General features: G+C 34.0%; 1 protein-coding gene across 1 annotated transcript; it reads right to left on the minus strand.

Annotated features, from left to right (window-relative positions):
• Window positions 1-862: 862 nt before the first annotated feature.
• On the minus strand, window positions 863-4,752 carry LOC124826739 (TPR repeat-containing thioredoxin TTL1-like). The gene is made up of 7 exons (XM_088106915.1): window positions 3,574-4,752; window positions 3,232-3,424; window positions 2,853-3,025; window positions 2,126-2,459; window positions 1,833-2,037; window positions 1,645-1,745; window positions 863-1,395 (listed from the first exon to the last, which is right to left on the minus strand). Exons 1-7 carry the CDS (start codon window positions 4,479-4,481, stop codon window positions 1,243-1,245), a joined length of 2,067 nt encoding a protein of 688 aa, XP_087963041.1. The 5' UTR covers window positions 4,482-4,752; the 3' UTR covers window positions 863-1,242.
• Window positions 4,753-12,821: the final 8,069 nt, after the last annotated feature.

The raw sequence follows: 12,821 nt of genomic DNA on the forward strand, positions 1-12,821 counted from the left end.
CTTCTTATCATTTCAATGTAGTCTCTCTCTTTTTTTTAAAATTTAATGTAATCGTTTTTCGTCTAAATCAAACCCATGACAAAAGGAATATGTTAGAATCAAACAGAGCATCATCCTTAACGCCATTAGCATGGTAAAAGCAATATAGAATTTTTGTAGAGGATTAAAGGATCCATTCAACATTATCCAGAAATAAGAAAAAATTATTTCTATAAATAAATAAAAAACTATAATTAATTAAACTTTTTTACATGGAAATGAAAAAAAAAAGTGTTAACTATTAGGTGGCCAAACTTGTTCACACACGAGGCGTTAATTAGAATAATGAAGGTTTGATATGATATGAGAATGAGTTTACTATCAACGGCGCAATTTGCGATCACTCTTTTCACTCATCTTTTTCGTACGTCCCCACCCACACTCATCATTCTATTTTCACTCTCCTTTATTTTTCTCCTACAAACTAACATCTCAATTTCGATTTAAGTTTCCTAAAAAGAATTACTCTAACTTCAAATTTATTTCACTTAAAAAACTGAGTGTAAAAATAGTTTATAAGTTAGACTAAAAATCCCTTCCCAGTTCCTATCCTTTTAACTTTAGGTTAAATCGTAAACGGATTCTCCTTTCACTTCTTCCAAAATAGATTTCCACTTTGGCTCAATATAGATTTATCGATACGCAATGGTTCAAGCAAACAGAAGAAAAAAAAAACTAGCTTTTGACTGCTTGAATAGTAAATTTTATGTACTACACAGATTGTCTATTTTTGTTGAGACATTAGCTTCCATTATATACACAATGGATTATTTTTTTATGTTTTAGTTCAGAAACTACTAACCGCTTTGATGTTCGAACAGAATTGATTCAAACATATATATATATTGTACAACAAGTATAATATGCTACAGGTATAATATTGTCATAACTTAGAATTACAACCTAGATAATCACTCCTCTAAAGAATAAATAACTTTAACAACGACAAAACCTGTTTAGGTTTCCCAAACCAATATACACTGAATATGAAGAATTAAAGATTTCTCAGTATTCAAAAAATCAATCACTAACCCAAAGAATTGCTTTTCCTATACACTTTTCTACAGGCTGTGAGCAAGGTGACCAAATTTATGAAGCAGGTAGCTTGATTTATTCTGGGCTGCTTCTTTTTCATTCTGAAAAATCTAACCTTCCCCATTTCCTGCAGTGTATCTTCTCTCTTTTGAAGAAGTGTGATTATCTTCAACTGCTGTATAATTTAACTAATTTTTCTAACAGCTCGTGGTTGTTGCCTGGAATTTCTTTCACCCTTGATCCATTCTTGTATATTTTAAAGGCCGGGATGCAGTTCACATCTTCTGATTTTGCCAAATAGGGGTGGTCTTCAATCTCCACCTGAAAATGTAAATCACTAATGAGTATGAGACAATGTAATTCTTTTGTTTTTTCAATCCACAATACAGGTATTTGTTTTGTAAAACTTTGTTTTGCTCCTACATAAAGATGCTATGCTGTTTTCTGACATGCTTTTCCATGTTAATACCACGCTAACAGTCCTTTAGAGAGAGTTCAGGATTTTCTATTTCAACTTTCCAGTGAACAATACCACAAACTGCAAGGCCTAGAGCATTCAAAATTACCCACCTTAAGAAAATTAACTGACGGAAATCTCTTGCAGGTTTGCTCCAACACCAACAACACTTGTTTATGGGTTGCCTTGTTGCAAAACAGCACCACAGACATCCCTGTTCAAATTGTCCACATCTGATCAGAATTTGTTATTCGTAATGCCAAATGCAATTGCGTAAAAGACGCAATCAAATGTGACTTACCTGGGGATGTTACATAGTGTCTAAAGCGATCATTGCTTGAGATGAAAAACAAATTTGAACCAAATTTCAAGTCCTTAATATCTTCTCCGCGCAGCATCTTGAGTTGAAGCTGAGTCTCAAACAGAGCTCTGGCCACCTCCTCATCCCCTGGTTTTTCTCTTATTAGCATTTCATAGTCTTGAATCGCAGCTTCCCATCGCTCCAACTGTTATATGTCCAAAAAATAATTATTAAATGAAAACAAGTATAATAGTATATGCGACAAGTTAGTATTGAAGTAGAAACTAAATCACCTTGGCATTGCAATCTGCCCTCCTCAACCTCGCCTTGCTATAGCTAGGCTGAAGTATAAGTGCCACGTTGCAATCTTCAATTGCTTTCTCAAATTGACCTAGCTTGGAACGACATGCTGCCCTATTGCATAGCAGAACTGAGTTGTAAGGATCATGCTCTAGTCCTTCATTGTACACAGCGCATGCTTCCGTGAATTTTGATGCCTTGAAGAGTAAGTTACCACTCATTCTGGCTGATGTCACTGCTCTGGCTCTCCTCACCACTGCATTCACCTCAAAGCTAATTGGATCTAGTTTAGCTGCTTTCTCAGATGTTGTTACGGCATCCTCAAACCTGTCGAACCAAAACAACGTAGGGTCATTCACTCGTTACTAGCCAGACTCAATATATTACCTATCATCGTTGAATACAAGCAACTAATAATAGGCAGAAGTAACGATTTTCTCTGATCTTTTGGTGTCTAATATATAAAATTTGGTCAAGTGAGATTGCAACATAAACACGAAGTACCAACTATATACTCATCGTTATCACATAACTTTTATAAAATGAAATAAAAAATGGGAAACCCGATTGTTGGCACTTCTCATTATTTAGCTTGCTTTTGGATGTTTATAGGTCCTCTATTTTTTAAATTGGTGTGTTTTGCTTACATATAATGTAAAATACAGAAACCATGATTGAATAATTAGATAAACGTCATCAAAATAAAGCACTTTCACCAACCTGCCGGCTTCCAAGTAAATTTGAGCAGCTATCATCATGAGGTAAGCACTACGAGCTGGACCGAATATTTTCTTACAACTATCAAGGTCAAATTTTGGCATTTTCTCGAAGGTAGCGTATGCCTCTTGATGTCTTTGGAGCTTCAGCAAGGCTTCAGTTTGTAAACAATAGACCTGGTATGCATAGTCATTTTTCAATCAGCATAAAGCATACCACAGCCTTTTATTCATCAATCAATCACTATAGAACCTTTCATATATAAACAAAGCGGAAAACATTTTATGAAATTGGAAATAAAGTGGAGAAAACGTGGTTGTACAAAATGTTTAGGCGTTGGAAAGAAACCTCAATAACAAAATGTTTAACCAAGGGAACTAACCTGTGGAGCTGAATCAGCGCCTAAAGATACTGCAGCCTGTGTTTCCTTCAATATAGCTTTCCAGTCTTTGACTTTCCGAGCTTCAGTGCATTTGCTAAGGTGATTTTGAAGATTCTGAGCTTGTAAACTGAGAACGGAATCAACAGATGGGCTTGTTTCATTGCAATTCAGCGCCTTTTCTGCTTCTCCCAGTCTGTAATCAGATTATCAATTCTGTAAGAAAAAGTAATAAATAACAAAACAAACACCACAGCATCTAGAGTCTCCTTTTGTTTACATTAATCCATGGAAAATTGAATGAAGCATATTACCAACACCATCATCATTATTATCGTTGAGTACCTGAAATAAATTGTTGCCAAACGGTTGTGGGCTCTGCCATAAGAAGGCTCCAACCTGATAGCTTCCTCGCACTCAACAATTGCCTGGAGAAACCTTCCCAAACCGATCAAAGCTGCACTCTTATTGCAGTGATACGTTGCCTTATTGGAGTCAAGAGAAATGGCTCTGTCATACAAAACCAAAGCCTCTTCAAATCTTCCTAGCTTGTAGGCTTCATTCCCCATGGACTTCATCACCTCAGGGTCCGCTCTGCCGTTCCTTGGACTCCGAAATTGCTGAAGTTCATCACTGTTCTTCCTCATGATATTCCCCATCACACCTTTGTTGCCGTTACTACTGTAACTAGAGGAACCGGACATGGAGTTCAACTCCTTGCTCTTGGTAACACTCGTTCTGGGACTGTTATTCACAAGCAAATTCCCAGTGATCGGTAACACAAAATCTTTGGCTGGGGATTTGGTGTCGTTGTTCTGATGATGACTAGCACCTGTGCTTATCCTTGCAAGTTCCAGAGAATTACCAGAGTTCTCTTTCTGTTGCTTAGTCTCGTCATTTGGGTCATGGTTTTGTTGAACTGAGGTTCTTGCAGCGTCTGAGGGTCTCCCATTTGGAATGTTTCGGCATGCAGAAGGTGGCCGGTGACTAGAGGTACTCTTTCTGGTAGGATTCTGCTCCCCTTTCAGTGTAATTCCGTTGGAGGTATCTCGTGGAACCTTTGGTTCATGGTTCAGATGGGGTTTGAACTCGTTTTTGGCCTGGTCTCTCTGTTGTGCAGTGTTGCAAGGCTTCATGGGCAGTGAATGAACAGAGGATTTTCTTGTCCTGTAATTGGTTTTGAGGTGGAAAATTCTTCCCACCAAACCGCAGCCAAAATCAAAGTCCACCTTGTCCTTGGCTTTCCCTTCCATGCTTGAAGATGAGTCTGAAATACAGGAAATAGGAGTTTCACAGAGACAAGTGCACGTATGCAAAGAAGCAGAGGGAAATTTGACAAGGTTATGAAAATGAATGAATCAAGTGGAGTCTATGTAAGACGTGTCGTTTGTGGGTGGATATATATAAAGGTCCTAGAAGCCTTCAAGAGTGGCTTCCAAGAAACCTACTTGAGTTCCTTTTCAGGCTTTGGAGACACAATGCCAAGTGTTGTCGATTCAAAACAATAGTAACTCACGCATGAATTTGTATCATCACAATCTTCTTCATGCTATGCTCAATTGCTATAAAAAAATATAAAGCCACAAATCTTAGCTTAGATCTCCCGTTCTTAACAGCATGTGATGCTGCCACAAAAAGAGTCAAATTTAATTTTTAACCATAAAAAGTATACCTCGTGATAAAATTGTGAATTAAACAGAGTCCCGTTAACCGACTTCTTAAAATATGTAGTATAGGAATTAAAAATACAATGTTAAATGTATTGAAAAATAAAATAGTTTTTCACTCTTTCAATTTTAAACCTTTTAAGGACTAAAGATAGTTTTCTATTGCAATGGGGGCAATTCAACACTGAAATTATCATAACCGGTGTAAATTTTTAAAAATGTTACTATCATTAGTAAACTGTGCCAAGTTATTAGAAAAGAATCGTTTGACTTTGGCACAATTTCACTTAATTAGTGTTAACTTTTTATTTTACATTAAGAACAACTAAGACGAGACAGATTGAGTTATTTAATGTAAACTTCATTTGTTTACATTAAGAGCACGCTGTATTTTATTTGACAAATTTTACCATTCCTTCAAATTCTTACCACATGCTTCTTAACAGAATTAAAAAAGAAAAAGAAAACGGAAGTCCAATCAGACGTGCCGAGAGGATGACAGAGCTTAAAAATTTACAGCTCACGGTATTGCATCCGTGGGATTTAATTGTCTATTTTAACACAAACCAGTAACTTTTAATCACAACGTAAGTATAAGAGTGTTATGTCACTAATTTAGAAAATTATTATTGTAATTTGTAGAGTTAATTTGGACTTGCATTATCTGTTAGAATCAATCGGTTAAAATGTACCCTCAATCCATCTCAAGGGCCCACACTAAATTGATTTAATTCAAATTTAAGAGGAAAAACTTTTTTAGATCATAATAATTGAGTCTAATACCGCTATCATTAGGACCAAATGGAAGTAAACATCTTTGACGTTTTATATAAGGATGCATAAAATTATGAACAGACTATAATTAATCGTCTTATCAAGTAGCAGTACCACCTTGTTTTTCTTAGGACCTTCTTTCTTTAAAAACAATTAGCTACTATTTCCTTCGTCTATTGTAATTAATCTGGATACAAAGTATTTATTTTTACGAAACAAATCAAAATTTAATATAAATATGAAAAATAAAATAATTAAAGCTTATGCTTGAGAGGGAAAGATAAATCTTGATATAAAATGAAAACTGCAAAAAAAAAAAAGATAATAGCGCAACCACTTGCCATAAGAAGAAAGAATTTTATAAACGCCGAGAAAACGATTGAACAATATCTAACAAGTTTTATTTTTAAGTCACTCTCTCGCCTTTTTCGATGAGCTATCTATCAATATATAAATTTTAGGTCAGAAATTATTTTTAGTAATTAAGATATATATGATTTTAATCCTACAAAATTAACAATATAAAAAAAACTGTTGAAAGTTATAATATGGAGTTGATAAATGAAACGTTTTTAGAAGTATTCTATAAAGTTGTTAACATCTTACAACTAGCGTGAATATTCCTTTAAAATGCTGTGGTTTAAGTAGTTTGTTAGTTGTTCTCAAAAACAAGGAGATAGTCCTTCTTTTTGTTTTAAAATTGAATAAATTAATTTTAATCTATTAAATACGATTGATAAGTGTACTTAAACTAATTTCCAACATAAATTTGTGTCAAAACACTTTTATTAAAAACTAATTGAATTGATTAATTTTCTGACTAATTAGAAAGACAATCTTAGGCGGTTCACTGGAATTGAAAACTTAGATTAGCTTTATTGAAAGGTTTATCTCTTCCCCTTGATCACAAGTTTCGAATCCTAAAACATATCCACTGTTTCAATTATGTTTGGTAAAATAATAGTGGTGAATTAAATTATAATGTTGGGGTTTCCTTTTAGTTATGTCAGAACCATTCTGATATTTAAAAAAATGGTTAATGATTAAGGATTTGTCCTAACGTTGAAATAGAAAGTGCCTTACTTTAATAACCATATTAAAAGAATGTCCCATAAAAAATATACCTATTCTATAATGTTTTCTTAAAGACTAAATGCGTGTTTGGTTCAAACTTTGTAAAACAATTTATCCATATCAAATTAAAGCTATCATATAAAAAACTATTACATTTTTCATGTGTGACTTCAATACTGACACATCAATCTAAATACACGATTAATTTAAAGGAAGAATAGTCAGTTTTGTCTCCACATGCGTTTTTCTTAATAATTATTTAATAACTATTTTTTTAAACACTTAACTGAAATCTCTTTTCTCAACATTTTCCTGTTTAACATTAGAATTTAAAAATGATACAGTCATACAAAGAGTAATAAAAGTAATACTTCAATCATATAACATTTATTTATTAAATGTTTTAAACAACACTGTTGGTCAGGATAAAAAAATTGTTGTTCTTCCTTAAAAGTATATATCACTGCAAAAAACTTTAATAAAACAATGGGTATCATAAAACTCTTGTATTGAAATAAAAGTTGCATAAATATACTTAATTGCATATTATATATTTTTTAAACCATCTAAACCGGTATACATCATTTTATTTTAAAGACAGAGTAAAAGGATAGCACAAATCAACAGAGAATTCAAATTTTAAAATGATATTACAATATAGATTATATAAAAAAAAAGTAACTGTAAAAATACAATAATGGAGGCTTAATTGGTCTTCTCTATTTAATTCTATATTAAATTGATTAAAATAAATTAAACTGGTAGTAAACTTATGTGTGGTATACGTTTGGTAGGTATATTTATATACAGTGACTTTGAAACAGTCATAGTGTAGATGCTGGTAGCTATGAAACTTAAATTTGAAGCATGAAAAGCTTGGATGTAAACTATTACGCAATTGTGTGCGATTGACATATCTTTGTGTTTTTTTTCTCTAGTATAGTATTTCTCAGAAGACATATAATCATGTATTGTATACGCTAATACACGAAATTAAAAATAGGTTTACGTGTAAGTTGGGGGACAAAGCTTTTTGACCAGAAATAAAGGCATTGAAAAGCAAATATATGATTCTCCTAATCACGGAAAACAATTAATTTGTTAGCATACTAAAGTGACCCTTTTCAATTTGTTGTGATAAAAATATTTGAAAATCTGGGTTAGTTGTGGGAAGAATATTTAATTCATATAATGGATACACGTTGGCGAAACCATGAAATATGATTGCACATTTGTATCTTTCCCCGGAGGGTAAGAATCGATCACAAACTTTGTTATAATAGCTGGTAACAACTTCCCTATTGAAAAGAAAAAAAGAGAGGCTCTAGGTTCGGTAACATCGCTGAGTATGATGACTATTTTGATTTGTTGCCAAGCTACAACTACGGACCCCTTTTTTCAAATTCAACTTTTACATGTTTAATTTGCATAATAACTTTTCTTTTCCTTTCATTGAATTTGGCAAGCAAGAAATAATTTTTGTTTGGCCTGAAGACCCCACCAAAATATATGGGGAGAGGGTATGAAGAAAGTGCATCCACATAAACCATTTTGGTTACTTTTGCTCCTAACTATTCCATTTTGGTGGTTGGTGAGGATTCTTGTTGCCTATTGTTTTTGTGCGAGATTTAGGCGCCGAGAAGTTCATTCGTTTTCATTAGTTAGAAAGTGTTTGGGGCCATCCAATTAGAGACAATTCAGATCTTATCTGAGGCAATTTGTCATACAGTTTACCCACATCCTGTCTCGTTCACTGTTCGTCGGTGCCGGCTTCTAAATGCTTGGCACCACCCCGCGCCAGACGGCATGCCATATAATTCAACATTCCAATACTGCATTATTTTTTAGGTTCACCAAATTTCAGACTGTAATCATTGTGAGGGGTTATAAAAGCAAATTATGGGATGTTGAATTTTTTTGGAAATTCACCTAAGCGATATGAAGAATAGAATAATAGAAAAATACTATCAAACTAAATGGTTGTTTTTTGACTTGTTGACTCAATATATTACCTGAGTTTATGGGAAATTGAGTAATTACATTTCATTTCATGTTGACTAATAATTTTAGTGTAGAATCAAATAAAATTTTGTGAGTGTTTACTTATTGCTTGATTTCCATCAGAGTTAGCCTAGTATGTAACCATAACTACACCCAACTACACGAATATATGAAAATTTTCAATTTTACATTCAACGAATATATGAAAAAACAACATTTAATAGTATTGTTTGAAAGTATTATTCATTAATACAGGGTGCCGGAATCCGGTACTCATTTATAACGCGGCTTGAATTTAGTTTTTGATTGACACCATTCATGCAAAGATGAAAGTCAGAATTGAATGCTAGAAAACCTTATGCTTCTCATGATCTTATTTCTCAATTAGTTCTTCTGCTATCAGGGAAAAAAAATATAGAAACCGAAGGAGACAAACTGATTCCCTCTTATTGAGTGAAGTGGAAAGATGAAGTATACGTATCCAAACAAGGATCACGTGTGCATACAATCCGACCACTTCAACACAGCACGTAGTCAAAGTTCTACGACAATCATATGTACATGTTCAAATTCAAGATTTTGTCATCTTTTTGAAGGGAAATGTACGTGTTTCTGGGACCGGGCGAAACTCCTGCTGCAACCGTTCGAGAACGCTCCTCCTCTACTTATCGGTCCTTCTCACTTTCTCCTTCCTTCCTGATTCTCGCTCTCTCAATCTCAAAATGAGGTGACCTGCAGAAAACACTGCGACGCTCAAGTCAAAATTTATCCTTACAAGTCTATCGAAATTTAGTAAAAAACAGAGAGTTTACCTTCTCAATCGATTGTTATTTATATGGTTTCAGATAATATTATTCATTAATTTACCTGCTCGACAATGACCGTTTTCTCATTAACTACGCATTTATGGACATTCAAGCACTGTCTCCGGCCGACGGATGGAGAGGCCCGATCGGACAGATTGGACTGTCGATCCCACCTATTCGGTATTGGCTAAGCACGTCCGGTCGATCGATCCTTCTTTGTAGTAACAATAAGCTTTGTGATTTATAAAAAATAGACAAGAGAAATTCTATATTTTTATTTTAACATATGATGTTTATGTTGGTCAGAATGTGTATACATGAAAAACAAAGTGAGAAGTTTTTTGTGGATAATTTAGGTCGTTCTGTGTTCTAACCTAACATCGACGGTAAGCAACAAAACGACAGAGGAATATTGCAGCGTCGTCGGTGGGCATCATAATAATTGTGGTGGGTCTGTTGGTGAACAAAAAGAGGTGGGGCAGGAGGAAAAGACACGAGTGATTAGAATATTTGAAGGTGAAGGTTTTGTAGCCATTTGTTTACTCTCATACTCACAGTCATTGAACCAATCAACTCACTTAATGCATTTTCCAACTCCCTCTAAACCTCTTAATTCTTCTTCCTATCTCTTTCCATAAATCAATTCCAATGACGTGTCCAACACCAGACTCCCATTAAACAGAGAGTTAGAGGGTATTATCACAAATTAAAACTCTGATTTGCAATATAATCATAAAAACTGGATATTGATCTCTGAACCATCTTCTATCTCCTTTGCATTATCATATATAATTACAAATAAAATAATGCACGTGTCAATATTCACTTTACTAAATAATTAATCAAGATCTGACTCATCAAGACGTCACTAAGTGTCTCCATTAAAAATCACTATTAAATTAAAAACTTCTTGTGTTTATGGTAAGTAGATATGTTAACGTTGTGACACTTGGGTTTATTCTGTGGACTAGCTATAGCTGATATTATAATCAAATGTGTTTTCATCAAATTCCACATATTTTACACATGAATTCCCTGTTCGCAATAATGTATGTAGTTATTCGTAGCAGTATACGTTAAATAATCTTAATTAGTATGATATACCTCTCAAATGAAAAATCTTTGTGAATATAGAATTGGCTAACTTGGAAGTCAACACACAAATTATATTACTGCTCCGCTTTAGTTAAGGTTGCCAACGCGGGTTGCGAGTTTTGATCTCTTAGATAGAATGATCTCTTAGATAGAATGGATGGATAGATTAAACCGGTTATTTTTGTTTTTAAATTGTTATACCTTTATTTTTTTTAAGTTTATATATATATATATACATATATATATATACACATATATATACATATATATATATATACATATATATATATATATACATATATATATATATATATATATATATATATATATATATATATATATACACACGTATGTATGTAAATAAAAATAAATATTTATTTCAAACTTGGTCTATTAATTTTCAAAACAAATTAAGCCTTTGTAAGGACACATTTTAATAAATACAGATGAGAATATTTGAGACAAGGGGATAATGAATATTTTAGTTATAAAATTATATATAGGTTAACAAATGAATTTTAAGTGATTTCTCTCTGTACAGATTATATCTTATATAGATGTATGGAGATGAGTTTCTGATGTTTTCTCTCCATTAAGTTTTGTGTTTGGTTGTTTTTTTTCTTTCTTACTAGTATTTTTACCTAGACAACACACAAGACTTTTTAGAGTAAAATTTAATGATTACTTATTGGAAAATATTAAATGGATTTTATATTATTAGTGTCAGTTTAGCCACTCTAATACGACAAAAAAAAATTAATTTAAAAAAGAAATTAAAAAAAATATAATTATTTTTAATTTTTTTATTAAAAAAAATATTCCTTAGTGTCAACTTAACCAGCATTAACTAAAATAAATAAGATTAACATCGATTTAACATATGTTAACTTATTTATATTTAATGTTTATATTCTATTTAAATTAGCATCAAGAGAAATTATGTAAGAACAGAGAATTTTAAAGATTTTGGAGTGGACAGGTGTGTAGAAATAATGAGACCGAATGGATTATATTAAAATAATAGGTTTAAACTCTCGGATAATCCTCGTATTTGTAGGGGAATCTCAAGTGGGTCATCGTTTGAACTGTCAAAATTTAGTCCATATACTTGTAAAATTAAGCTAATTGTGTCATCTCCGTTAAGTTTTGACCAATGGTGTTAAACGCTGATGACGTGGTGTACTTAAGATGCTGATGTAACAGTATTATGTTACGTGTATTTTTTTTTTAAAGATTTTATTAGAAGAATGAACTGATATCATGAATTGATAAGCCCAAAGAGAGCTATGGCAAGAGCGAGCAATATCCATGCTCCAACATCTTCCACAACAGCTGCTACCATTACTATGCGACCATCATTAATTGTAAGGAGTTTGAGCTCGGCAAGGATGCGTGCAAGGACGAGAAATGCAATGATGGAGAGAGCAACACCCACCAAAAACAAGAAGAATAGAAGACCTAGATGGGCAACAGTTTCAAGCACAGTCAAATTTTTCTTGGGGAAAATCGTATTCAGGAATTTCTCATTCCTCTCAATCGCTGATGGCCTAAGTAATATCTCTCCCTGCATTCGTTTTCCAAAACAAGATGCATCCAACCCCAGGTTAACTTTTTCATGAATCAGAGCTAAAACAATTCAAATAGCCATGATTATAATTGGTTTGGCAGTTTTAACAGAACAAATCAAATAAAAATCAAACCTTTTAACTGAGCAAGCAAAGAAAATCAAATCGCTCTTGCCATAGCTCTCTTGCTCGCCCTCTCCCTCCTCTCCACCCGCGTCCTTCCCCACCGCCACCTCCACCCCGCGGCCTACGCCCTCTACATCGGCCTCCTCAACTGCCACGCCTTTTCCCTCTCCTCCAACATCCACTTCCCCAACTACCCCAAGGTCATAGGTACCCTTCAACAGAGTCCTCGCCGCCTCGACCTCGTCGCCTCAACCCCACCGCCTCAAAGGTAACATCTCCCCTCCATCACCATGCTCGACTCCCTCCAACTTCTCAACCTCTCCTTCAACGCCCTCGCCGGCGAAATCCCTTCCTCCATCGGAGACCTAATTTCCCTCACAAACCTCTCCCTCGCTTTCGTCACTTTCTCTGCATCTTGTGCAGCCATGAGGAATACTACTATAGTTGACCTTAAACGCGTCATTGAGAGCTTCTTCCAGAACTCC

This window comes from Vigna umbellata, chromosome 2, assembly GCF_029865625.1.
Source record: "Vigna umbellata cultivar VRB3 chromosome 2, Vumbellata_1.0, whole genome shotgun sequence".
In the NCBI taxonomy this organism is placed as follows: domain Eukaryota; kingdom Viridiplantae; phylum Streptophyta; class Magnoliopsida; order Fabales; family Fabaceae; genus Vigna; species Vigna umbellata.